Consider the following 26653-nt stretch of genomic DNA (forward strand, 5'->3'; position numbering starts at 1 on the left):
CGGGCTGAGTGGCACGAGCTTATTAGTATGCAGGGCCCGTGGCTCGCCGCGCCGGGCTGCAGGTTTGAGAGCCGCTCTGGATGGGCTCGCTAGAGTCGTTGTTGTGGAAGCGGTGCATTTACAGTGCAACAGTCAGCACATTGAAAATACCAATAGGAATACAAAACAAAGTCACATTTACTGGTTTAATTGTATTGCATTCAATTGTATCCAGGAAACAACCTCCAGTAAGTAACTGAAATTGCTTTCTTTTTTTTTGTTTTTGTATTTTTATTATTATTTTATTTTTATTTTGGCTTTGGGGATTTACAATTTTTTTTTTTAGTAAGAAATTTAGGGTTGCGATGTTAAGAAGTATGTATCTTCCCTTTTTAAAAATCCGTTATAATGTCGAGCAGGCTTTTTTTTTTAAATGGACTATATATAAGAGCGATTTTTTTTCCCCTCTGAAAAATCTTATCGATCGGTTTAAAATTCCCCCCGTAATGCGTCCTTGCTTTGCTCTGAGCGCTTGTTGTCTCGATCGACACCCAGCATTAAAAATAAATAATCGCGACAGGACAGGGACCGCCAGGCTGCGTCCAGTGAAAGCCGCGCGGGCCGCTTCGGCTAGACAGTCGGCGAGGTCCACGACGCAGCCAACGCGCTCCCGGCTCTGGCAGCACTACGAACGAACCCCAATTGTTTGCCCCCCCACGCTGCTCCCCTCCCCCGAGCAGCCTTGGGTCAGCCCCGCCCGGTCGCTCCGCGGCGCCGGGAACCGGCTGGCTCTCGCTGGCCGAGGCGGCCGAGCCACCCAGAGGGGCTTGCCGGCCGCCAGCCGCGTGCGGGGCGAGGGACCGGGCGGAGAGGGGTAACGGCGAGGTTTGTAGGGGTTCGCTTTCCAGAGCCTAATTCATTTCAGGACATTTCAGAAAAAATTTTCCGGGGCGGCTGAGGGTGGCGAAGGGGGCCAAGCGAGGCCAGCGCAGAGTGGCTTTCTCACCGAGCGCATTCCGGGCGGCGTGCAGGGCTCAGACCACCACCCCCGAGGCGGCATCTGCGGGCGGGTGCGCCTTGGGGTACGGGGGTCCGGAGCGGCCACAGGCCTCGGTCCTCTCCTGGCGGGGCTAGGGTGGGTATCGAGCGCGACCGTTTCGCAGGGAGCGGGTTCTACGGCGGCGCGCGAGCAGCACGCGCCGGGTGTACGCGGGCCCCAGCCCAGCTTGCAGGCCCCACAGTGCCAGCGCACCGGGAGACGGCGCCGGAGGATGCGGGCGGCCGAAGCAAAGGGAGGGTTTTCCGTGTTTAAATTAAAACCGAAGCAAAACCGAAGGAGCCGCTCCCACAGTCCTGGAGTGCTCGAGCCACGCGCAGAGACGGGCGACTCCTGGGATCGCGCCGCGGAGTCCTGGGGAGGACCCGGCGTTCTGAGGTTCGACTCTTTCCAAAATACCCTTGTCAGCGATTTTCCAGCCGGCGCGGGGGCCCCCGGCACGCCACCGCTTTCGCTCGGTGTCCTTTCCGAGTCCGGCCCGACGCAAGCTGCGGTCTCTCTTGGCCCTGGGGGGAGGGGGCTCGGAGCCCTGGGATTCGCAGATGGCGGCGCCTGGGATCCGAGACTCCGGGCCCAGGCGGCGGCGGCCGCGCGTCGCCGCCCCGCTCCCTGCCCGGCTCGTACTCCGCAGGCCCCCGGGAGCCGCGCTCTGGCGGACTCGGAGGCGCGGCGCGGCCTCTTCCCCGGAGCAAAGAACACAAAGGAAAGCCCCTCCAACCTGGTAAGAATCTCCGCGGCACCGAGGGGCGACAACCACCCATCCCCTTCCGAGTAAAAAGTCTGGCGGGCTGGTGGGGAAGAATCGATCCGGCCCACAGAAGGTGAAGATTAAAGCTGTTGCTGGTAGCCAAGCCCGCGTCCCGAGAATCGAGAGCAACTTCCTTTCTCGACAATTTGGGAATTTGTTACTGGAAAAAAGAAACCCCACAAAACAAAAGCATAGTATACGCGGTTCCCCAGAGGCCGCTGGGAAGCCCCCCACCCCCCGTGCGCGCAGCCGCGGGCCTTCGGCGCCTTTGAAGCCGCAGGTTCTCGACCTCCCTCCCCTCCTTCTTTCCCTTTGTCCCGCCCCGTGCCCCCCGGCTCGCAGCTCGCTGCTGCCCGGAGGCCCTAAGCCTCGCGCGGGCAGCCCCTCCCTCCCCTGACCCCAGCGCGGGCAGCCCCCTCGCCCGGCGCTCTCCGGGTCCTGAGGCCAGGCGTTCGCTCTGTAGGCCCGAGCGGCGGCGAGCCGAGTGATTTGTTAGACCGGGGTAGAGAGCTGACGATCCCTAGAGGGGAGGAAGCCCAAAACCCCTTTGTAGGAAGTTGAGAGACAAAGAGAACTCTTTGTGCAGGTCCCGTTTATTTACAATGCAAAAGCTCTCCGAATAAATATTAAAAAGCTTATCAGCTGAGCAAATATGTATTCGCTTAATACATTATGTTTTCGGTTACAGATTAAATCAAACACAAAACAGTCTGCAAATAAGACGTGTAGAACCTGTAGCATTAAATATAGTAATTTAAAATGGTATTCACAAAATGGAAAACATCTTAATCGCTTTGTTGTCACGGTGGGACGACTAAAAAAAAAATCCAAAGACTTGCTGCAAAGTTCAGTTAAGAATATTGAGCCTGCCCATCTCCCTTTTGTTCGAAGTGATAGCAAACGTTAAAACAATGCAGATTGAGGAAATGAGAAATGTGCAAAATGAAAGAGGTCCACGCGGGCGCACAGCTGTTCAGTTTATGTTGCTTGCTTCGTCGTTTCACACTCAGCGTCTGAAATTGTCCCCAATTTCGCCTTGGAGTGGACTCTCCGCGTTGTGTGAGGGTGGAAGAGAAGGGAGGTGGGGGGCATTACAAGTGGCTCAGCCGAGAGGTGGAGGTGGACGACGGAGGCCAGGGGTCCGCTGGGACTTGGGCACTGGCGAAGGTTGCCCTGGACCGGGCCAGTTGTCCGCGGCCCCAGGACCGAGCCCGGCGTCGCAAACCCCACGTCCCCGGGCCGTGCGGAGAACGGCCTCGGCTCAACGAGCGACCTGGGGCAGGCGCCTAAGGGAGAAATTCCGTGGCCGATTTGGGGCGTTGAGAAAGAACAATTTCTGACTCTCAAGGAGGCCCCCACCAAACCCCCAATCCGCAGAGGAAGATCTTGGGCGAATTTAACCGGGGGGGCAGGGTGATTGAGCCTCGCTAGGAAGCTCCCGGCTCCCGGACGGTCGGCCGGGCACTGCGGCGTGGCGGCCCAGGTGACGCCGGCGGCGGACGTAGACCCTTGGGGCTCGGGGAGCTGGCCCGGGGTCCGAGCTCGGCATTGCGGGGTGGGGGCTTGGTCCCGTTAGGGCGGGGGTGGGGGGGAGGAGCAGCGGGTTCAAAAGAATGGACCAAAAGACGCATGAGGGGGATGGGAGAGGGGAGAAAAGGAAGGTTATAAAAAAAAAAAAACTCTTTGAGTTACAATCAATAAAATTACTCGCTTAATTAGCATGGTTATTCGGTTAAGCAGAATGCAGTAAAAGCTGGACCTCGGAATGGAGAGAGAGAAAAAAAGCTAGCGTGGACCCCAGGCCTTTCCTCAGAGACACCTTTGGGCAGCGGGGGAGGGGAGAGGGTGTGCGTGTGTCTGTGTGTGTGTGTGTGTGTGTGTGTGTGTGTATGCGTGATGGCTTCGCAGATTTGGGTTTTTATCACCCAACGGAGCCAGCAGCCTTTCGCCGCGGCGCCCTCGCCGCAGGGACCCGCGAAGGGGAAGCGGCGAGCCGTACGGCCGGGTTCCCTCAGGCTCCTCCAGACCGAGCGTGGCCGGGACGGTGCGTGTACGCGGGGGGATTGGGGCGGCCCGGGTGGCTCACGCGCGCGCAGCGGGGAGACGCGCGGGGCGCTCGGGGCCCGGCCGCCCGGCCTGGCGGGACTCGGGCCGGCGCGGTGGGAAGGGTGGCAGGCGGGCGGGCGGGGGCGGGGACCCCCGGGCGAGACGAACCCCCAAGTCACCTAGTCTCCTCTGCTTGTCTCCGCAGACTATGGATCCGCACGGCGGCCGCTGGCTCGGCACGCGGCCGCCCGCCGAGGAGCCCAGTCCGCCCGCGTGCTGACCGGCCCCGCCGCCGCCGCCGCCGGTGACCCCAGACACCGCCTCCTCCGCGCCTCCTCCGCGCCGCCTGCGCGCCGCTCGCGCGCCGAGCCGCCCCCGGGCCCCGGCCGTGCTGCTCCTGGGAGGCGGCGGCTGGCCGGGGCCGGGGCCCGGCATGGATGGCCGCGACTTCGCACCGCCGCCTCATCTGCTGTCGGAGCGCGGAAGCTTGGGCCACCGCAGCGCCGCCGCCGCCGCCGCCGCGCGCCTCGCCCCGCCCGGGCCCGCCGGGCAGCCCCCCACTCACTTCCAGCCCGGAAAGTACTTCCCGTCGCCGCTGCCCATGGCTTCGCACACAGGTCAGTGCCGGCCGGGCGGGCGCGGGAGAGGAGACCCTGCCGCGAGGTGGGCACGGTCGAGGGTCGGATGGGAGCCTGCCCCTCCTCTCTTGGAGCGTTTGCGGAGAAGCCTTCGGTTTCATTTCCCTGCTCCGGCACCGGTGGCGGCCCGCGCGTCCTGCGGGGGCCCCCCGAGCCGGATCATCGCGGTTTAGAGTGCCCTTCCCCGGGGTCCCCCAGGGTCTCGGAGGGGCAGCCGGGAGCCGGCTAAAAATAAAGCCTTTCCCCTCCTGCACCCTCCCCCACCTCTTCCTGCCGAAGAACTAAATTCCGCGGAAACCTCATTTCTGCATTCTGCATTCACATCCTTAAGACATTCCGGGGCTGGGACAACGAGGCCACTTTCTGCGGGAACAAAAACGGCTGTTGTGACTTGGGGAGGGGAGTGCCGCGGCCTCTCGGATTAGGGCGGTGTGTGCGCGGGGTGAGCGTTAATAAGGACTGCTGGTGTAAGACGAGCAAATCCTGTTTCTATATAAAGCCTTGAAGTGTCAGGGCGAGAATGGGTTTGCAGGGGATGCATTTGCTTTAACAAGTGCCTCTGGTATCCTGCTAAAGCCGGACAAAGCGTGGCCAGATCGTGGCCCAGTCTCTCGGCCTGCGCTCTGGGGGAGGGCATCGCCGGCGCCGGCTCGGCTGGGGGCGGCGCGGGGGCCGCCGCCGGATTTCGGTGCAGGCGAGTTCGCTGCAGATTTGCTCCAAGAGGAGAGAGCTGGGGCCTCCCTGCACTCCAGCCCTCTCCCGGGAGAGAGCTGTTCCTTGGCAGAGGTGACCCATATCTCCAGAGCAGTCCCCCTCTGGGGTGGCTTCGATACTACTGTCGAGCCAGGTCAGAGGAGAAGCAGGGCCAGGCAGAGCGTGGCAAAGGGGCCTGTACCTCGCCGAGACCCTGGAGGTCACTGGCCAGCGCCGGCTGAGCTTGCAGGAAGCCGGAGTGGCTGCGCGTTTGGGGACCCGCTGGTCACCCTGGAAGGTTGGCTTGCTTTTGTTTACAGTTTGTTCTAAACATTAGAAATGTTGTTTGCCTCTTTTTGTTGTTGTTGTTAATTTGGCAGTAACAGTTATTATTGCTAGCTTGATGAACTGTGAATACTAATAAAATTATATCTGCTTTAATGGGATTACAATTAGTGTGTGGATTAAAACGGATGGCAGAGTCAGGCTAGAAGGGAAAATGTCAGAAGGGAGGGCAGTCAGAAAGAAAAACATAAATTTCCAAAAAAGAAAAAAAATAACGAGAAATTGCTTAATTACTAATGGGCTTTTAGCATTTACAACAGGAGATTCAAAAAGTTAGAGCAAGCTGGGAGTGGAGGGGCTGGACTCAGCCCTCTCCTGGAATCAGCGCTTCGCCCGCATTTCCTGTTCCAGTGCAAGCCTTCTGCAAGGCTGCTTTTTTCCTCTGCCTCACTCTTCCCTCTTCCTTGCTTTTTTCCTCTTATAGATTTATAACTCAAAAGAGCAAAAGCACTTGCCTGGGCAATTGGTGATTTTAAATATCTGTCCTTACTGTCCCTGTGGTTGTCTCTCCTGCTCCTGTATTGGAGATGCTGCCTGCCCAGCTCAGCTCACACTGAGGGGCTGTGGTTGGGGGCTTGTGGTAGCTGTAGGGACAGTGCCACAGCGTCCCTAGTCCTTTCTGGATGCACCCCCCCTCCCATGCCATATGCCATGCCCTCTAGCCTGGAGGGTATCAGAAGCGAGGGTTCAGAAGGGCCCCTGACACCAAGGCTATCCCAGTAGTGCACAGACAGGCTGGGGCCATGTCCTCCTGGGGGCAGGTGGGGGGGGGGGTTATGGCCAGGCTGGATTCCCCATCAGTTTAAGTCACTGCTGCCTCCTTCGTCCCTATTCAACAGCCCACAGCCCTCGCCACGTCCTGGTCAGCCGCCATTTCTGCTTTCTGCTCTTATATCCAGATGCAGGCACTACCAGGCCAGGTGGGAACCTGGTCTGGGTGACCTGAACCATTGTCTTGCTCATTCCAAGTTTGACCACGTGGTTCTTGGATCGTAGGCCACGGAGGGACTGGAGAAATCAGGTGGGCGCTGGCCTGGTCTATGTCCTTGACCCAGACCCTACTCACCTTCCCCATATGCAGGGTGCTCTAGATCGCACTGGCGGTCCCCAGGGCACCCTCAGAGGGTCAACTAGGGGCCCACACATCGCTGCTCCTGGAGGCTGCTTCCACCTCCCCAGGGGACCAGAGAGACCTATTGTGCCTGGAGATGTTCAACTCATTTGTGACGGGAAGGCTGGCCTAGAGGGCGTCCAGCTAAAAACATCTGCCGCTGAAAGGCTTTTGAAATTGCTGAAAGCCAGGATCTTGTATTGGCTTTAAAATTTAGCTACATCAATTAAAAAAAAAAAAAAAAGAATTATACTTCAGACTGCTTTGCTTTGGTCTGTATCTATACATGATCGAGTTTAAAAAGGAAAAAGTGTAATTAAGTTGAAATTTTTTTTTTCCTTGCATCTCGTGTGTGGATTTCAAAATGGCCAGTTTGGCGGACTTTCTTCCCATTTCTGTGACGGCCTCAGGTCCATAAGCCAGGCTGCAGCAGCCCAGCCTACCCCTCCCTCCACTGACTACCCTGCTGAAAGGAAAATTGCACCGAGCTTCTTCCTATTTGTCCGGCTCTAACATGGGAGTAGGATCCAGCCACCGGAGATCGGGTCCCTGGCTTCTAAGGATTCCTCGTCTTGGCTCGGCCCCTCAGCCTGGGCCAAGGGTCTCCCTCCCTGCGCTTCTCCAGTGCTGCCCCCACCCAGCGCTTTCAAAATGTCAGCTTGAAGGACCCCAATGGGATGTTGGGCTCCAGGGCTTCTCCCATTGTTTTTCTAAAAATGAAAGTGCGGATAGCTTTATCATCGGGCTGCAGGGTTTTATGGTAAAATGCTGTTCCAGTAACCTTGTCACCAAAAGGTGCAATTAGAATGTTTGGAATCATTATTTTTAGTGCAGTGTTAGATTTTGTCTCTAATACAGATGGTCCGGAGGCAAAGCTGTGAAATCTAGGGGGGGAAAAATGAAAATCAACAACACACCAACCCAAGATTTTTCATCAGCGCTACTGCCTGGAGCGATTGGGGATCGCGCCTCTCCTCGGAGGGAGTGCGTCTAGTAGGAGGCAGCCCTGCCTGGGAGAAGCCGGTCCCCGCCCCCTCTTCCAGCCGGTCAGCTAGAGCTACTGCCCTGCATCCTTCTCTGTGTGTCGCCCTTGGGGCCAAAGGAGAATCACTGGGTCTCCACCCAAGGAAGGCGGAGGTTTCGGCAATGTGACTGCGGGTGGGTTCTCCTCTCCACCCCTTCTCTTGGCTTCTTTGGCGTGTAAATGGCCCGGCCTGGAAGCCAGGTGCCCTGGGCCTGTGGTGGTTGTTGGGAGTATACAGGGCGGCAGGTTCCTTCTGGTGGGAGAACCACAAACTTCTCTCCTGCTAAAAGTGCTTCTGATCCTTAATCTCAAAAAGAAAAAGAAAAACGCAGTGGGGGGGTGGTGGTGGGAAAGATAATATCCTGGTGTGAAAAGACCCCATCAAAGGATCCCCCTCCCTTCTCATGTGATATTTTTTCGTATAGGAAAAAAAAATACAATTTCGTAAATACCTCATTAACTCAATGACACGATGGAGTGTTTCGGCAACCGTTACCAACATTAAGTAGGTGTGAAAAGAGTTACTTTCTGAAGACTCTACCCATCCTGCTCTGTAAGTGGCAGAAGCAAACATCAAAGCCACGGCCGCCCTGTGGAGCCCAGAATCCGGCAGCCGCGTGGACCGGCCAGGCTGCGGCTGCCTCACCCACCCCAACGAAGCCATTTTTGGAATGTGGGTTTTTTCTCAGTGGGGCTTGTACTGCCCCCATGTCTGATTATTCCTACAGGGATATTCCTATAGGAATATCCAGGTCACGTGAGCACTAAGGCAAATTAGCCAGCGAGGCAGGGAGTGGCCTTGTGCGGATCCCTCATCACCCCCAAATGCTCTCGTTTATTCTTAGAAATCTCCCTCGTCTGCTGTGAGACGGGGTTCAACAGCCCGCACAGACAGGACAAAACGCACAGGAGGCTGTTAGAATAACATGGAGGGAGCTAAAAATACCCCTCAGAAACACACATAAAAAAGCCAAATCCAACAACAGAACGAGCTAAAAATATTCCAGGCTTTGGCAAAGAGCACAGAGTTAAATAAATTATACAAGAGCCATTCATGGGAGCAAGTTGACTTTCTCTCTTACGGGAACTTGGTTCAAGCTAATAAAAATAATAATTTACTGGCCACTGAGCTTTGCTTGAGTTTAGATTTAATTGGTGGGGCTTCTGGCGTTTGTCACTTCTTGGCGATTAGTGGGCTTGCCCTGGCCTGGGGTGGGGTGGGGAGGGGGCGCTGAGTCTGGGTCCCTGGAAGCAGGGGCAGGGTTCCCCTCCCCCCACCCCACCCGAGGAGCAGGGCCTGGGTACAAGGGCAGGATGCCTAGGAGGCCAGAGAAGGAGGGAGGCTGCAGGGGAGTGGTCAGGGAAGGCAGAAAAGGGACAGGCAAGGCGCCGCTATTTTAATTTGATAAATGATCGTACACCTTTAAGAGTGTGTTTTAACAATCAAGATACACTCCAGCAAGTTGATAGGATGTTCGCTGTCAACTTACATATGTCATCAGCGCGGGCTGTGAGCATAAATAATGTGCGAGTGTGCGGGATGCACTGCAGCCTCTCCGGGAGCCCAGCAGGTAGCACCCCTGTCTCTCCTGCGGTCTGGAGGCAGCTGCCAGAGGAGGAAAGGCGTTGGGGAACTTCAGGCCGAGTCTTTACTCCCTAGGGAGTTCCCAGGTCTCCTCACCAAAATAAGAGCTCTAGACAGTTTGCTCAGGGAAACCGCTGCGGGTGTGATCTGAGGCTGGAATCCAATATTGGCTGGTGTCTTTTCAGGGAGCAGATGCCTTAAGTTCAGCCATTTCCCAGGAATGTCAGACTTCCACCTTGGGATTAGGGTCAGGGTAACCTCCTTTGCTCTCTCTGCTTATTTGCTTGCTCTTGATGGGATGCCCACCCCACCCCACTACCCCCCCAACCCGAAATCCCAGCAGGCCTTCCCAACTCCCAAAGGACTACACTTCCCAGAATGCCCCTGGTCTAGCTCCAGGGTCTGAGCCTGGGACTGGCCCTAAGCTGGGAATTCCCAAGCTCAGATCGAGTTCAGCCACTGCCACTGGGAATGAGTGCTTTCTGGGTGGAAGGGGGCCTTAGTCACCACCCCCAGAGCCCCCTTGCCCTTTCTTCTGAAAGAGGCCTCTGGGCGCATCCCCCAGCCCCACCTGCCCTCTTCCCTACCATAAATATCTGAATATAGGCCCCCAAAGATGGGAGCTGCCCCTCTACCCTGGGGACCCTGTGCAGCAGGGTGGACAGCTGCCTTAATTGGCGTGGCCAGAGTCTTAGGGGGATTCCCACCAGTTGTCCTGATCTCAGCCTTTTGCACAGGGCTTTCTCAGAGGGGCCCTGGACACACTGGCCAGGGGTCAACATCGAAGGGATTTGGGGACTCCACCTGGGTGGCCTCAGGGCTGATCTCTGCCTAGAGAGTCCAACGAGAAAATCCTGCACAGCCTCTGGAGCATCGCCTCTCTTCCCAGCCTCACGTCACCAGCCAGCAGTAGCCCTGTCAATGCCATATTGACCAGCATCCACCTTGGATGACTTCTGGTGACTAGAAACCATCCCCCCAGGGCCGAGGTGCTGCCTTAGCCCCTCGGAAGGGGGCCCGTCATCACCCATCCAGAGAAAGTTCTCACTACAGCCACTACCAGCAGACTCTTGGAAAGGTGGGTGCCCCTTGGAAAGGCCGTCCTCGGAGATCTTTGCTGGACCTTGTGCCAGAGCTCTTGAGCTGATGCCAGGGCTTCAGGGTGCGGCACCTGCCCTGTTTGGCAGTAGGTGACTCGCACTGCTGCACTCCACCTGCCTCACCCGCCGGGGGACGGCTCCCCCGGGGTTCCTTGGTCCCTGTTAACCTCTGGGGCCTTCTTTCTCCCACCGAAGATTCAGGATTAAAAGCAAACAACAAGATCACAACCAGTATGCACTGTCTAGAACACATCCCCGCAGCTCCCGGCTGCGCCAAGGAAGGTTCGGGCCTTACAGCCTGTGCTCCGGGGCCGCTGCTCCATCTCGGCTTTGACGCCCTGCCCGCTGACGTTTTTATGGGATAATATACCGTTTAGATCACGCAGGCCTATTTGTCAGTGGGCCGCCCCTGTTTGTTGTAATATATAATATTACTGCCTCCTGTGGCCCTGCCAGCAGCTGCCACAGAGGATGGGGACCAGTTGGTGGGAACTGGGTGTGGGATTGGAAGGGGGGGGCTCAGGGTGGGAGTTGCCCCAGCCCCACATAGGGGCTTGGTGTGGGTTTGCAGCAGACCGAGGGCCTGGCAGGGAGGCATCCAGTGCCCAAGCAGGGAGCCAGCCGGGCTGGCATCCGAGGGCTGCTGCAGCTGTCCAGACGATTAGGTTCCAGATTGGATCAGCCAGGAAGCTTTTTTTTTTTTCATTCTGACCTAGAGCCGGGGAGGAGGAGGAGGAGGAGGGAATGAACAGGTGGGTTGGATTCCCTGCCCCCTTACCCCTCTTCCCAGGGCCCCCAACAAAGAGTCCAGTGTGTTTAGATCCAAAGACGTTTGACACTGGGGAAGGGGGACCCACTGTGTGCCTGGAACCGAAAGGAAAGTTACAGCAGTCCTGTTCCATCCAAGTGCAGGGACTTGATTTCCAGTAGAAATTACCAGAAATGCAGGGGAGTGGCATAGGATGCCTGTGCTGCCGAGAGAGGCCCCTGAGCGGCAGACTGGGGTCCCCCAGGGTGGCCTGGGGCTGTCTTCTTGGGGCACCCCGCCAAGTGAGAGAATCATCAGCCACGGACTAAACCACCCTCTGCCATCTCTTTGGGAAGAGGCAGTCTTGGCTCTATCCCTTTTCTCCTCCTTCGGGGAAGCCAGGGCCTTACTTCCTTGGGACTTTGTTTTCAAAGGCAGCTCTGGGGAGGACACCAGGGCCCTAACATCACACAGCTAGGCCAGGGAGGGCCCCCTACCCTCAAGGCAGGCGTGCTGGGAGCCCAGCTGGATGGGGGTGAAAAGAAGGCAGGTTGCGGACAGCAGGATGAGACCCTAGGGGCGGGACCCAGAGTGGGGACGGGCTGATGGGGGTGGGGAAGGAGCTGCACTGCCAGGCTGCTGTCCACCAGCTTCTCAGGGCCACTCCGTGTGGCAGGCTCCAACATGGCACCAGCCTTGCTGCCTGGCCCTGCTTGTGTCCCCTTTGGGGGCAGAGGCACAGACCTTCCCTGCAGACCCTGTCGTTGTCCCCACAGGCTAGCCAGCACGTTAACTGGCTGAGCTCACACATGCATGGACACGCATCACACCTGCTCACGTGGGCTCCCACCCTGAGGCATGTACTTACACTCATATGTGCTCACACTCATGCACACACACTCACTCACAGACACAACTGGCCTTCAAGGAATCACATCCCAGTTGGCCCAGGGGAGAGCCAATGGGCCCAGTGATCAGAATGTGTGTTCTGGTCTGTCTCCACTTCCCACCTCCTGCTCCATCCTGCAGCTCCTGGCCAGCTGCCAGAGGTGGAGCCTAAAGGTCCCCAGTGACCTTGGATGGCAGACTCAGAGCCCGATGTGCTGGGCTTGGTGCTGAGTCAGGGTCTTTTCCAAGGAGTCAGTTCTTCGCATCAGGTGACCATAGTATTGGAGTTTCAGTTTCAGCATCAGTCCTTCCAATGAATATTCAGGACTGATTTCCTTTAGGACGGACTGGTTGGATCTCCTTGCAGTCTAAGGAACTCTCAAGAGTCTTCTCCAACACCACAGTTCAAAAGCATCAATTCTTCGGCGCTCAGCCTTCTTTATAGTCCAACTCTCACATCCATACATGACTACTGGAAAAACCATAGCTTTGGCTAAACGGACCTTGGTCGGCAAAGTCATGTCTCTGCTGAGCCCACGCCAAGTTCCTCTAGGAGGTGCTGGTCAGCTTCCCCATCCTTCCCCGACCTGCAAGTCAGTCCCAAGCCTGTCTGAGCCTTCAGCCCTGCTTCTCTTTCCCTCAAGGTCTCCCTTCTCCAATTCCCCCCACACCTTAGGTCAGCTCCCACCCCCTACTCTTGTCATTCCACTGTCCCCAAGCGTTCCCAGTACTCCGCACCTATGCCCAGCCACCCGCAGGCTCCGGCCACCTGTGCTCCCCGCTTTGCTGCTTCAAGTACCTTCTCTGCCCCGTTCCCCTTCTTCTCTTGGCATCTTCCCACCTGGGCAGCCCTTACAGCCACCAACACGCAGATCCCCGTGACCTCCAGCCCTGACTGCCCTTGGCGGTCTCTCTCACCAGGCCTTGCGGCAGCCCCGTCCCCCTCCACACGGGACCACCTTCCCTGTGGGACGCAGGGTCCCTAGTCAGGGTGTCTCTGCCTTACATCCCTCTGTTTCCCTGGAGCTGGGCCTGACCATCACGGGCTTCCCTCCCTGCAGGACGGCTGGGGCCAAGAGAGGGGTATGCATGTTTGTGCACAATGACGTAAAGCAGGCACGTGCCTTTAGCCATGGAGAGAGTGCGGTTTGGTTTTTCTCCTACAGTGTGCCGCCACACTGGAAAATCGAGAAGAGAACGCTCTGGGAGAACCTCATTAGGAAGAAAAGGGCAGAAAACCCAGGGGTCAGGATTGGCCCTGGTCTCTACACTAAAAACCGCCCCATACCTGACCACACATGGAGACAGTCACGCTGGCAGTGTCTCCAGCCTGCGTGGCCACCTCGCAGGGACCAGGTCAGCGTCTCCTCACCTTCCAGAAGCGTCATCTGCAGAAGCTCCCAGACTGTCTTAAAAAGGTCTCAGAGCTAAACATTGGCAGACAGGGCAATCCCCTCCTAATCTTTGTGCCACACTCGGTAGCAGGGAGTGGTCCACTGGGCAGTACAGCCCAGCGTCATCTGTGTGGCACCCGGGCTGGCCCCTGGGTGCATATGTGAGGTTGGGCTGTGGAGAGAAGGGGCCAGTGGGGATGGAACAAAGCTCAGGAAGGAGACCGTCCCTGCAGAGACTCCACTGCCCCATCCCGCTGCAGTAAAGGAGGGACCTGATGGAGCAAAAGCTGGGTACCAGGTGGGGCCGCTTCCTGTCTGTCTCTTGACTGGCCCTGGCACCCCTGGCAGGTGGCTCTCTCACCATCTTCAGGAGATTCTGTGTGTGATGGGGCACCTACGATGGATCAGAGGGTAGAAGCCAGTGGCCTCACCTGGTCCCTAGGGCTTGGGGGCCAAGGAAGGACATGCTGGGGAGAGCTGCCCCCTCCCCTCCCCTCTATGGTGGCTGTTTGGGTGACTGAGTAGGCAAGAACTGGGGGTCAACCAACAAGAAAAATAAGGGCTCAGGAGAGATGAGGGAGCAGGGCTGTGGCCCCTCACCCTCTGTTCCATGTGCTTCCCAGGCCGGCAGGTGTGGCAGCGAGGGGCTGTGGGCACCAGAGTGTTGTATAGCCAGGTGGGGCCCTCACGCTGCACCACTCTATTTTCCAGCATTTACGCACCAGGAGGCCTAGAAGCTGCTCCAGGTTCTCGGCCTCAGCACCCAGCCTGGGAGGAGCGTGTGGCTGCTTGGGGCTGGTGGCAGTTAGTGGGACCCGCTGCCTGCACGTCTCCTGGAGGCTCTTGCCCCACAAGCCCTGCCACTCCAGATCCTGGTTGCTTCTCCTTGCCCAGGCAGCGTTCACGTCCCTGCAGCTCTCACTCGGTGGGGCACCGGCCCTGATGCCTCTGCTCATCACCCTCTATAGGGTCCTGGCGGCCGACAGGCAGGATTCAGGACCCAGGCTTGGACACGGATGCAGTGAGGACAGGACCGGGCTCCTGCCCGCGGCACCTCCTGGCCTCGGCAGCACCACACGGAAGGGTGCCACCAGATCCCTCTGTCCCTGGCCCGTGGGCACAGCCCTCCTCGCCCTACGCAGGATGCAAGTGAAGGAGCCAGACCTGGGCCCCCCAGGACTTGCCGGTCTGCCCGATGGGGCAGCTGCCCTGTCCAGCTGACCTGCCACATGCCTGGCCAGCGGGTCACTTGAGGGCAGTTTGCCTGAAGCCAGTCCCTTTTTCAAGACATTTTGCATCCCTTTGGGTCTCCTAAAAATAAGCTTTTAATTTGCTTTAAATTAATATTAAAATTAAAGCTAAATTAAATTGTAATGCATCTTTAGGCGAACTCTTAAAAAAAGCCCTTAACGAGTGTGAATACAGGTAAAATCAAGAAAAGTTGGAAGGTGCACACAAGCAGCAGCGTCTTTCTACCTGTCAAACGTCTGCTCCAAGATACAGGCCAGTGAGATGGTCCCAAGCAGCTGTGAGGCCAGTGTGGGTCACCGAGAGGTCCGAGGGCTATTGTTGAAGGCCCAGGTGCCTGGGCAGCCTGCGGCTTCCTTGGATGCCAGAGTGAGGGTGGGCGACCCTGCACACCGCAGCCGCTCAGTGACTGTTTGTCTAATGAATGGGCTGGGTTAGAATTTCGTTCTCTGGCTGGAACTCCAGACCCAGTCTGTGGCTTGGGTGACAAGGACGTTCATGCTGTCCGGTCTGGGCAGCACTTTCTTCCGATATTCCCACATCAGCTGCCTGCCCTAGCGAGGTCAGCAGGTGCCCCAAGCTTCCCTGGGCACTCATCCTGGACTACCTGGAGCCAATGGAGATTCAGAGCAGCCCCACCATGCCCTGGGCCCTCCTGGGGAGTGGGCAGCTGGCCCAGGTACTGGCTGCTGGACTAGGTGGCTGAGAGGGTCATGGTGCATCTTGTGGTCTCTAGACTGGGGTAGGGGGCACCCTTTGGAGACCTTATCCCACTCGGGCAGCCCAGCACAGGCAGCCCCCTTCTCTGCTCTGGCAGCAGAGCCTTTGCCAATGACACTTGCTTCAAGCCCAGCGTGTGAATCAGGCGAGGGAGTCAGTCCTCAGGCTCAGGGCTGAGTCCCCTGCTGCCCCCTGCCCCTGAAGCAGGTCGGATCCAGGTGATGGAGACTCAGCAAGCCGACTTGCTTGCCCTGTGGTCGCATCGGGAGACGGGAGCGCAGGCTTCTGGGCTGGAGATCCAAGGCTGGTTCTCTGCCTGAGCACCTCCACCCCCTGCAGTGGCCCTGCAGTGGGGCTGGGGGAGTGTAGGGCTGGGTGCACAGGCTGTGGACTAGCTGCACGTGCCGGGGATCTTCTCTCCGTTAGGAGCACCGGCGGGGCTGCCCTGAGCCTGTTTCCCCTACCGGCTCCCCAGGGCTGGCTGGCACTCCATCCCGGGGACCCTCAATCAGTGGGGTGCCCTTCTCCACCCCAGAAACAGCTCTCCTTGCCCTGCTCACTTCGACAGTTCCCAGAAATATTGTAGTTGTATGTCAGAGAATTGAGATTTTTCTCTCTACTTAAACTCACCATCTTTAGAAATTAAAATACTTTATCTCTGTACTTTGAAGGGAGTGGGGTGGTTTGTCAGAGCAGTGCTGTCAGAAGAAACTACGAGGATACGGAGCCCTGGGTGCACCCTGCCCCCTGCCCCATCTCCCTTCTCATGGTGGGGCGGGCAGCACTGCCCCCAGGAACACATTGTGGGGGATCCTGCTCCACAGTGGGCTCCCCCCCCACACAGTGTTCCTCCTGCCAGGAGCCAGGAGCAGCCCCAGCCCCAGTGCCAGGCCTTTTCCTGCTTCTGGTCACAGACGTTAGAGTTGGGTGGGGAGGCCAGGTCTCCTGAGAGCCTCAGAAGACAGGGATGGGCTGCAGAGGCGGCCCGTCAGAAATTCGAGAATGTGGGCTCCCTGGAGGTCTCTGCCTGGAGAGGTACAGCTCCCCTCCCCCCCCCCCCCCCCGCCATCTGCTCCCCTCTTGCCCTGCTTGCTCACAGCTGAGACAGAGGGATGTCCCAGACCAGCTCGAGGTGCTGAGTGCCTGGGTCCAGCGGATGGAGTGTAGGAGAACAGGGTGGGCCCCTCTGGCCCTGTCCAGGGGCTCGGGTGTGTGTGTGTGCACCCCAATATCCATACTGGACTACAGCCCCTAGGGCATTCGTCTCATTGCAGCTGGCTTATTCCAACATGGTGTGATGCTTTGGCTGAGGCTCCTTCTCTGGCTAGCGGGGTTTGGAGGGGGTGGCGCTGGTCACCTCCCCACGCCCCCTCGGCCTGTTTGCCGGCCTTCAGAGGTGTCCTGGAGGGGGAGTGCTGGCCACTTGCCAGGGAGAGTGTGAGAGAGAAGGCAGGCGGAGACCCCAGAAGGTGCGAAGAACAGGAGGAGGGGGAGCAACCCTCTGAGTCACTCTCTCGGCCGGCCAGAGTCCGAGGGCGGCCCCAGGGGGAAGTGTTGGCCGCCCCCCTCCCCCTCCAGCCAAAAAACTAAATTTACCCTTTTAATAAGAACCAGACTTATATCCGGTTTTCCTTTTCTTTTATTAGTTCTGGGCTGTTGGTGGTTGGGCCCGTCCCCTGTCATCATTGCCTCTACACTTGTGGGCCTGGTGGCTCAGCAACCACAGAGTTTTCCTATTATGGCCTGAGAGACGCTGCCTTTGGGCCAACCTGGTCTTCTGGAAGGTTCTCTTGGACCAGCGGAGAGGGGCTTCCCATGTGACGCTTGCGTGTTCTGAGCAGACACCCCTCACCGGGGCTGCCCCCACATCTCAGGGCGGGGCTGGCGGAGGCTTGCCTTCTGTCCCCACTGCTGGCCCCCACATGCCTCCTCCCATCAGCACCCCTCTCCCACCACTGCAGCTGTCTCTCTTCCTGCCTCCAGCCTCTTCCTTCTCTTCTGTTCTCCCTCCCTCCCTCCCTAGGCCTGTCTCGCCTCCTCTTCTGGTCCCTGCATCATCTCGGGGCTGTGGACGGCAGCTGGGGTTATTGGATGGCGTCCTCAGGGACTCAGGCTGGGCAGCAGAGGATGGCCGAAAGCAGGGCAGGTTTTGTGTCCATTGAGACCCAGCAAGTGAGGGGAGCCAGACAGGAGGCCCCCGATTCGAGGTCAGAGGGGAGTGCTCCCGATCCCAACAATTTCTGGGTCCTGAAGAGCCTGTCAATAAGACCAGCCCTGCTGGGAGGGGGTCTCAAATCCAAAGAGGCTTCTGAGCTGCTTCTCCACCACCAAGGGATCGGGTGTTTGTGGGGAGATGGCCCCGGCCATGCAGCCTGCCTGCTGCTCCCAGAACCCATACCACTGCCGGATCCACTTTCAGGTCCACGTGGCTGTGGGTTGAGTTGCCGGGCTGGGGAGGGGGCCAGCTCCCGGGTAGAAGTGAGTCGGGGGTCTTGGGACCACAGTTTGGTAACAGCTTTGAGGCTTGAGTTCCCCTTCCACCACAAGTAAGCTGGATGAGCCCCCCCATGGTGGAGAAGGAGGGGGCGTCCTGGCATCTCTTCCATGCCACCATGAGCGTCACATAGAATCCAAGGCCGGGAGCCTTTTTCAGAGTCTCGGCCAGTAAGGAGACCGGTTTGGTGGAGGTGTGACCCTGGGAAGCAGCGTCCCTGAGGGCTGACCGAGCCTGTGTGTGAGTCCCTCACATTCGAACAAGTCACCACCTCGCGCACACTCAGAGCCAGGCATGTACACCCACGTCCTGAGCGCACACTCAGAGCCCCGGCCCCAGACCTCCACGCACATATGTAGCCTCTGTGCGTGACCATTGCCCATATGCACTCTCAGCCCTGCACACACACCCAAACACATCGCCTGAGTGCCCACACACTCCCTTCGCTGCCTGTTGTGCCCACGTGCACACATACACACACACACACATTATCTCATGCCTGGGCCACTGGCGGGTTCCAGCCCAGTGGGAAGTGTCCCTAGTAACATCAGAAATTAAGCCCGCAAACGCATGTACACCCAGAGCGGGTCTGGTGGCCAGCAGTGAAGCATAGCCTCTACGGCCCCTGCTCTGGCCTCTTTGGGTTTCCCGTGGGGCAGTCCAGAGCAGCCCCTCCCACTTGGGCCTGGTATCTCCAGCCCTGTCTCTCTCCCCGCTTTCTTCTCTTGGGTGGCCAGACAGATGGACGCCCACCCGCCTGCAGGCAGGCTGGACCAAGGTCTCTCCATCTCTGTCCACGCGGACACCCGGGATGGACATCCGCCCTCCCCTTGCCTCTCGTGGAATGAGAGGAATGTGAACAGTCCACGTGGTGAGCTGTTACCCTTCCTGCTGCCTCCTCTCCAGTCGACTCCCTCTGGGGCGGGGCCTGGCCTAACACCCGAGGGGCACTTTGGCCTCCCAGGCAGGCCACCCGTCATGGCATTGTCTCAGCTGCCCCTGAGGTCCTGGGGGAGACCCAAGGATGGCCCCAGGGGAGCTGGACGTCCCCAGTGCCCAGGCGGGCTCTGCCAGGGGCTGAGGGTGGTGGGGCGCCGTGAGCAGGTGTGAGCAGGAGGGCAGGAGTGATTCTGGGCGGCAGGCGGGCACAGCCGCCAGACACAGCACCCCTGGGGAGCCTCGTGCCAGCGCCCCATCAGCTGGGCTTCCAGCAGCGGCAGGGGAGCCAGAAAGGGCTTGACTCTCAGGAGCGGCTGCCAGCCATCACAGGGAGGCCTTTTGTGTGTGTGCTTTTTTACAACCCATTTCACCATTTCCAGAAAAGGTAGCTCACTTAAGTCAAAACAAATGCTCCCGCTGCTGTACTCCATGCTCCCACTCCCACTCCCGGGCTCTCCCAGGCCCTTCTCTGTCTCCCAGGCCCTCCTCTGTCTGTCCTTCCATCAGCCTGGCTGACGGGGAGGTAGAGGCTGGAGGCAGAGAAGGTGGGCAGGCCCTAGGTCATCTAGGGCCTCAGGGCCAGCCTCTGGAGTGCCAGCCTTCTGAGCTCTGGTGACTTTGCTGCCTGTCAGACACTCCCTGGACTGGAAGCTCCTTGGGGCACCCCTGGACCCCATGGCAGGGGCCCCCCAGCACCCCTCTGGCCTGCCCAACTTCTGTTGAGTGTCTTGGCTGCAGCAGGTGGGCCTGGCAAACAGGTTAGCAGAGGAAGGCCCGCTCCCCCTGGTTTTGCCTGGGGGCATGTGGGGCAGCCTCAAGCATGGCCAGCACAGAATGGCCCTGTGAGGGCAGGCTAGGCTGTCAAGGGATTCCGGCCCAGCCCTGTCCAGCTGGGGCAGCTGGAAGTAGCCACACAGCCAGGGCCCAGGTACAGCCTGTCTCCCGGTCCAGGTTGTCTGGGCCTCGGGGCGTGGGAACAAGTAGGCCTCCGGGGGTGAGGGCTGGGCCTGAGGAACTGGGCCATGGCAGGGGTGGGGGGTGTCAACCAGCCCTCCCGGGCATTCTGGCTTCCGGAGCGGTTTTCTCAGCCAGTCCGGCACCCGGGCCAGGCCTCCGTGGTGTCCCAGGCAGAGCTGAGGCGGCGCTGGAGTCGGGGCTGGAGCCCTGTGTCTGGGGCTGCAGACCTTGGCTTGGGCCGGCCGGGCAGTGGAGACAGCGGGCTGGGGGCTGGTGTGTGGTTACAGAACCGTCTGCCTCAGTGGCCCTGTTCAGGTCTCTGTCCTGAAATGAGGTTCAACTTGGCCAGATGGCTCTTCTGTGAGCCCCTAGAGGACACGGGGCACTGGCCGCCGTGACCATGCTCCCTGGACAGGCCACATCCAAACCCCAGAGGCTGCGGGGCCGACAGTGATGATGCCCATTCCTTCGTCAGTCCCACGGTGGGCCCGCCACCCGGGATCACGGTGACCTGAATTAATACAAGGCTGTGAGAAGGGCTAGGGCAGACAGTGCCAGGCTCAGGGCTCCCAGCCCGCGGGGGGCTCTGAGCTGAAAGCCCCTCTGGCCCTTCCTGCTGCTTGGGGCTCCCACTGTCCCCTACTGGGTTGCTAACCACAACACTCCGTGGGCAAGGACCTTGCCAAGAGGAAAGAAGTCTCCAGCCCAGTTCCCGGCCAGACTTGGCCATGCAGCCCCAGCCCTGGCCGGGGCCCAGGCCGCCTCTGCTCAGGCTCTGTCTGGGACTGGCTACTGGTCGGCGGGCGGGGGCTGGGAGGTGGCAGCCAGGTCTGCCCATGCCTCTGCTGGCTGGGCAAGGGGCCATGGCTGAAGTCCTTGGAGGTGGAAGTAACACAGGAACATGGATGCTCTGTCTGAGGGTCAGGGGTCAGATGGGGTGGGGGAGGCTCTGGGTGCCAGCCATCCCCTCCTTGACACCCCCATAGCAGTGCCCACCCGGCAAAGCCTGTAGGACGTGCGGCAGCTTGCAGACTTCTAGCCCAGGATGGCGGGAGGAGACTGACCCTTTTGGAGCAAGGCTTATGGAACCCACCAACTGAGCAGGGTCCGGGCTGGGGGCCCATCAGGGGAGTGGGCTTTGCAGCTGCCCAGTGCCCATCCCCCAGGGCTGGCCTGCCTGTCAGGGAATATGAGAGCCCCTGGCGGGACCTGTTGCTGTGGGCTGCTGTGGGCTGGGGCCTTAGGAGAGGACACCTGAGAACACACAGGCCCACCAGGGCGAGTGCCCGGAAAGTGGTCCCTGGAATGTGTGTGGCTGTGCCGCAGAGCAGTGGGGTCCCTGATAACTCTGTTTCCTTCCTTGTTGTATCTATCATTTGAATGTCTTACAGTGAAGGTATAAAGACATAATATTCATGTTGTAAGGCTTCCATTTTCAATGTGAAAGGAAAAAGGAGGGAAAAGACACCCCCGCCCCTGAGATAAATGGTCCATCCAGCCTGAGGCCGGACACTGGGGCCGCAAACCACCCACGAGGCTGGGGAAGATGGAGCAGCAGGGGCAGCCCCAAAAGGCTTGGAGCAAAGGGGGACCCTGGGGAGCCCAGGACCGAGGTCAGAGGGCAAGACTGGAGTGCCGTCCCAGCCACTCGCTTCCCACACTCAGGAGCAGGGGTTCCTTCCTTATGGACTCAGAAAAGGCTCCAAGAGGGTCCCCCAAGTTGGGAGACTGGCTGGCCTGGGGCAGGGTGGGCACACAGCAGAAAGCTCAGCCTGTCGGTGTGTCTCCTGCCCTGTGGAGCTGGGACCCGGGCTGCTGAGCTACAGTGCCGCTCCCCTCCAAAGCTCCCACACAGTGGGACACCCCCTTCTGGGATGGTGTCAAAACAGGCACCCTTAAGAGTGCCCAGCCAAGGCCAGGACCAGTCTCCTGGGGGCGGGGGATAGGAAGTCCCACGTCTCCCTCACCCCCACCCCAGTTCCAGCTTAGAGGACTAGACGGACATCCCGCCCTGGGCCTCAGGGATGCTCCCCACCTGCCCCTGCTCCAGCCCCTGCCCCTGGTGGGTGGTCCCTGGGGGTGTGGGTAGTGGGATTGCAAAAGTGGCTTGCTGCCCCTGCAGGGTGCCCGGGTGCGGGAGACCCTGTGAGGAGGGCCACCTCTGAGCCTCAGTTTCCCTGCATCGGGACCGGAGGAGCCCTATGGAACGCCAGGCCATTCCTCCCGCCCAGCCTCGGGCCGGCCCCCCGCCCCCCGCCCCCGCCTGCCGGGCTGTGGGAGAACTCAAGTTTCTCAGGCCGAGCTCCCAGAGAAATCCTTTATCCAGACCAACTTCTGGACTCAGTTGCTTCCCACTGTCCCCAGGAAGAGCAGGGCGGAGAGACTTCCCTGGGAGGGTGCGGGGGTGGGAAGGCCTGGGGGACATGGGGTGGGCCTGGGCGAGGCAGGAAGAGGCCTCACTCATCCCACAAGCATGGCCCCCCCCAGGGTCCCTGGAGCCCAGCAGGAACCGCCCTCCATCTCCTGCCTGCTCTGCCCGCCCGCCCGGGAGGCCAGTACTTCCCTTCCCAGCCCAGAGTCTCCTCCCCTGGCTGGACGTGCCTGTGGTCTGGCCGGGGCCCATGGCAGTCCCAGCCCTGCGGTCTGGGAAGTCCCTGGCTCTTGGACACCTTCGCCCCCTGCCCCTGGGTCCTCTGATCCTTTCAGGGTCTCCCTTTGGCCTGATACCCACCACAGAGGTCAGCTCACACCCTAGCACCCGGCCAGCACTCTCAGACCCTTCCGCTGAGGCCAGTTCCTGGGAGAGGCCCTTCTCATCCACGAGTCTCATCCTCGAATGGGAGTGAAGGGAAGTGGAGGGGAGCTGCCAGGGTCCCAGTGGGGCAGCCCCTCCCTCTCCCCAGCTCCAGGGCCTTGCCGCCTCTGCTGAGTCACCTCGAGTCTGGGAAGCTCCCAAGGCCAAGCCAGGCTGGATGAGGCATCGCAAATTTGCAAATTCCCCCTGCCTCCCGGGTAGGGAAACAGCTGCCCTGACTCACCTTGGGCTGGGCCTGCAGCCTCTTGGAGCCCCCAGAACCCTTGCAAACCCTGCCAGGCTGCTGCATTCAGCCTAATGGGGTGGTCAGCCCCCAGAACCTTGTTCCCCATCCCCTGGGATGGTCCCAAGCCAGGCTCTCTGCCCATGGAATGGAGGTGACAGGGTGCCAGGGGGCCCTGTCGGGGTAGGGGCTGAGCTGTGCAGTCCAGACCATCCACCTGGCACTGGGGGCTGCACTGCGCAGAGTGCACTGTGTACATCATTCCTGGGCAATCCACTGGTTGCCATGGTAACCTGGAGAGACTTGATCAGCCTGGCCTTGGCCACTGGACAGGGCAGAGAGGGGGACATAGTGTCAGAGGGTGCAGGTAGGCAGGCCATGGAGGCTAGCTGCTGGGCGAAATGCCGAGTATCCTGAAACATAAGTAGCTGACTGCATCTCAATGCCACCAGTGAGGGCCTGACCCTGAAAAACCCTGGGGACATTAAAGCAGATCCTGACGTGTCCATTCTCGGGCTCCTCCTGTGGTTCTCTCTTGCTCTTCCTCGGTTTCTTCTCTTGCTCACTTTGTACAGGGCATGCAAGTGTGATGAGGTGGTTAACTGGACCTGGGGAGAAGGTTGAAGACCCCGCCGGGGGGGAAAAGCCAGAACCCTAGTGCCACCTGGGGCGGGGGGACAGAGACTGCTGAGACCTTCTGACCCTGGACCTTTTCGGGAGGTGCACTCTGGCAGGTCTGCCGGCAGCTAAGAGGCCTGGGAGAGGCAGCCTCCTAAGTGAAGACCCGCCCATAGGGTCGATGTTTCCCTCAAGCCCTGGGTCCCTGAATGTTTATTCCCACAGTACCTGGCACCTGGTTGCTGGGGGTGGCGGGCGGGGTAAAGGAAGACAACTCAGCAGAAGTGCCAATCTTCAGGGTTTTGCAAGAACAGGAGGGTGTCAGGGCTTCCAGGGCCCAAGCAGGCAGCTTCTCCCACCTTGGCTTCTTGGCTATTTGAAGACAAAAGCTGGGGAACCTTGGGGCCTGAGAGTCAGCCCTGGGGAAGGGCTCCTTAGTGCTTGTCCCTGCCCAGACTCATTCTTGCCCACTGTGTCCACAGCCAGCAGCCGCCTGATGGGGAACTCTCCGGCCTCCTCTTTCATGGGCAGTTTCCTCACCAGCAGCCTGGGCTCGGCGGCCTCTGCGCACCCCAGTGGCCCCACCCCATCCCCCTCGGATCAGGCCTACAGGGGCTCACACCCCACCACCTCCCAGATCTGGTTCTCCCACTCCCATGAAGGTAAGTCAGGGGCCCAGGCTCCTAGCCATGCCCTGCAGCTAGAGCCACTGACCGTGGTGCCCAGGGCCTGTGGTGAAGCAAAGGGCTCCCCTGCTGTGACTGGCAGACCATGCCAAGCACCGGGGCGAGGGGCTACCTCTCTGTCGAGGAAGCCCCCATGGGGGAGGTGGTAACTGGTTGGAAACGGAGTTGAGGATGGAGGCAGCCCCGCCAGTCAGTGGTCCTGGCCAGATGTGCAGCAGAGATGGGCAGAGAGGGGAAAAGGGGTGGGGCCAGGAAGGCTCGGGAGAGCTGAGGAAATGTGGAACACAGCTGGGCTGGCTGGGCAAGGCTGCGCCCACCTCCCATACTCGGAGAGGCATGGGCTCCAGATGTGTCACCTGGGAGGGAGTGGAGGGGAGGGGAGAGCTGTCAACAGACTCAGATTGCCACCCTGGGGGCCTGGCCTAGAACAGAGTCCTTCCCTGCCCCTGCCTCCTCCTCGGTTGCAGCCTTGTACACACAGTAGGTGCCTCATACATGTCACTCTCAGGCCTCGTGGCTGGCTGGAGGGCCCCTGCAGGCCCTATTAGGATGTTGAGGTTCCCCTTGGCACTCCCAGGGAAAGACCACCCCCACCCAGCTCCGCACTGTCTGCTCAGCCCCTGGGCACTGTGATGTGGGCGGTGACCCTGAGGCCCAGTGTCCCCAGCCCGAGGTTGCTGGTATCCACTCTGCCGCTACAGCATGTGAAGGGTTAAGCCCGACGGCGGCTGGCACGCGGAGAGGTAATTGCAGTTGGCAGCGGGCACAGAGGGCTCTCCGCTCCTGGCACCAGCACCGCCGTAACTCAATGACTGCTGAGCGGCGGGCGTTGTGTTTGCAGAGCACGCGGACCCACACACCGCGCCCGCTGCCGCCTGCGTTCCAGGCGGGGAGATTAGCGCCCAGCGCTGCTGGAGAGCGAGAGAAACCTCTCTTTGTGCAACAAGAAAGGGGCTGTTTTCCAAACAGGACAGGTGACGAGTGAGGGACAGTTGTTAAAATAATCTGGGCTTGAAGCTCCGTGCGGAGCGCACATGTTGGGTAGGGGATAAGGAGCAGCTCCCTTCCCCAGTGGAAGGGCAACCAGGCCGGCCCTGAGGACCCAGGTGGGCAGAGCAGACACCTGGCCCAGACCCCTCTGCCGCCTGCTTCCCACCTCTGCCTCTTCGCAGCCTCCCCAGGGGACACCTGGTCCAATGGTGTCAGGCCCTGGATCGGGGCTTCCTGGGCCGGCCATGCGTGGGGCCCCCCAAGTTCCTGGCACGCCTTGCTCCCCTGCTCCTCCTAGCTCTTTTGCCTTCTACATCTGCTGGGAGAACTTCTGAACCTGGCAGGAGCGTCTGGCTCCCAAAACGTCTGTGGGAGGGAGGAAAGGGCCGAGTGCCGTGGGATGGGCAGGGCATACTCGCGGCAGCGTGTAGGACCGCTTCCACCAAACCCGTGGCCGCTGCCCTGCCCTGACCAAGCCACGGGCGCGTGGGTGCGGCCAGGCTGGCTGCCACAGTGGCCCCTGGTCAGGGTCAGGATGGCAGAGCTCTGCGTCAAAAGGTACATATCCCCCTGCCCCTCCGGCCCACCCTTGAGGACCTTGTGGGCAAGAAGGGCGGTTTGTGGGCAGTGCCACCTGCTCTGGGGCCCAGGGAGAAGGCGCCCTGTCCTGCCCCTCTGGGGGCTGCTGGGGAGGCGGGGGTGGCCGGGGGGCAGGCAGCCCGCAGATAGCGCCCTCAACGGCCTCCAGACACTCACTTCCCCCGGCCAACGGCTGCCTCCGCGGAGTTGCTCGCGGCCTGCGGGGCACCCCGCCACCCGCAGCCGCAGCCCCAGAGCCACCTGGCAAGTTGCAGTTCCCACCACCCAATGTGAGGGGAGCAGTGTGTGGGAAGGTGCCAGCCCCCCAACCCACCCCTTACCCACCATGCACGCTGGGGAAGCAGCTGCTCCGAGGCAAGGACAGTTGGAACAGCCCTGAACCAGCCTTGGCGCCTCCTCAGGCTGGGTGCACCCACGGTCTCATGGGGGAGGGCGTGCATGTTGAGGCAGTGGGCTCCGTGGGCCAACGCAGGTGGGTGCAGGACAAGGGGAAGCCAGGAGGCCTCTGAGCCGCCCACCCAGAACACAGGCTCCAGAACACAGGGTGGCGGGGAGAGCAGGGCCCACCCGGGGCTAAAGATGAGTTTAGGGGAGTGGCGGCCCCTGGGGAGAGCACCCCAACCTGCCAGGTACCGCCTGAGGGTAGCTCGTGCGTCTGTCCTGGGGACCCTACCACCTCCCAGGCCTGTGCCCCAGTCTCCCCTCCTCTGCCTGCAGTTGCGCTGCCCGGCCTGGGATCCCCTTCCTACGGGGTTCCCCTGCCCTCCTCTCTCTGCAGCCTCGCTCTGACAGGCCACGTGGTGCGGCTGCCTCGCTGTGAGCTCCCAGCGTAAAGGCCGGCGGGCGGGCGGGGCCGGGGCGAGTGGCAGCGCTGGCTGGCTGGCTGCCCTGGCAGCGTGCCTGGCTGCTAGTTTGACTGGGTGCCAGCTGGCTGCCCGCGTGCCGGGGCCTGTTTCTCTGCCGTGTGTGTTCAGGGGGAAGGGGGGTCGAGGTGGGGCGGGGGACAC

The 26653-nt window shown here is 60.0% G+C and overlaps 2 protein-coding genes and 1 long non-coding RNA gene across 3 annotated transcripts in view; 2 read left to right on the top strand and 1 right to left on the bottom strand.

The window, feature by feature from the left end:
- Nucleotides 1-259: 259 nt before the first annotated feature.
- LOC145541009 (uncharacterized) lies at nucleotides 260-5607 on the top strand. Its single transcript, XM_081576211.1, has 2 exons — nucleotides 260-1757; nucleotides 4036-5607. Exons 1-2 carry the CDS (start codon nucleotides 1251-1253, stop codon nucleotides 4108-4110), a joined length of 582 nt encoding a protein of 193 aa, XP_081432337.1. The 5' UTR covers nucleotides 260-1250; the 3' UTR covers nucleotides 4111-5607.
- LOC145541013 (uncharacterized) lies at nucleotides 2360-4538 on the bottom strand. The gene is made up of 2 exons (XR_014078713.1): nucleotides 4010-4538; nucleotides 2360-3070 (listed from the first exon to the last, which is right to left on the bottom strand). It is a non-coding gene; the product is annotated as an uncharacterized LOC145541013 (long non-coding RNA).
- BAHCC1 (BAH domain and coiled-coil containing 1) overlaps nucleotides 4151-26653 on the top strand; it is a 56894-nt gene continuing 34391 nt past the window's right edge. The window contains exons 1-2 of the mRNA XM_081576210.1: nucleotides 4151-4447; nucleotides 23853-24032. Of these exons, the coding sequence (XP_081432336.1) occupies nucleotides 4264-4447; nucleotides 23853-24032 (364 nt within the window). The 5' untranslated portion in view covers nucleotides 4151-4263. The remainder of the gene's footprint in view (nucleotides 4448-23852; nucleotides 24033-26653) is intronic.

Source organism: Giraffa tippelskirchi, chromosome 3, assembly GCF_054371585.1.
Source record: "Giraffa tippelskirchi isolate mGirTip1 chromosome 3, T2T-mGirTip1v1.2.pri, whole genome shotgun sequence".
NCBI lineage: Eukaryota > Metazoa > Chordata > Mammalia > Artiodactyla > Giraffidae > Giraffa > Giraffa tippelskirchi.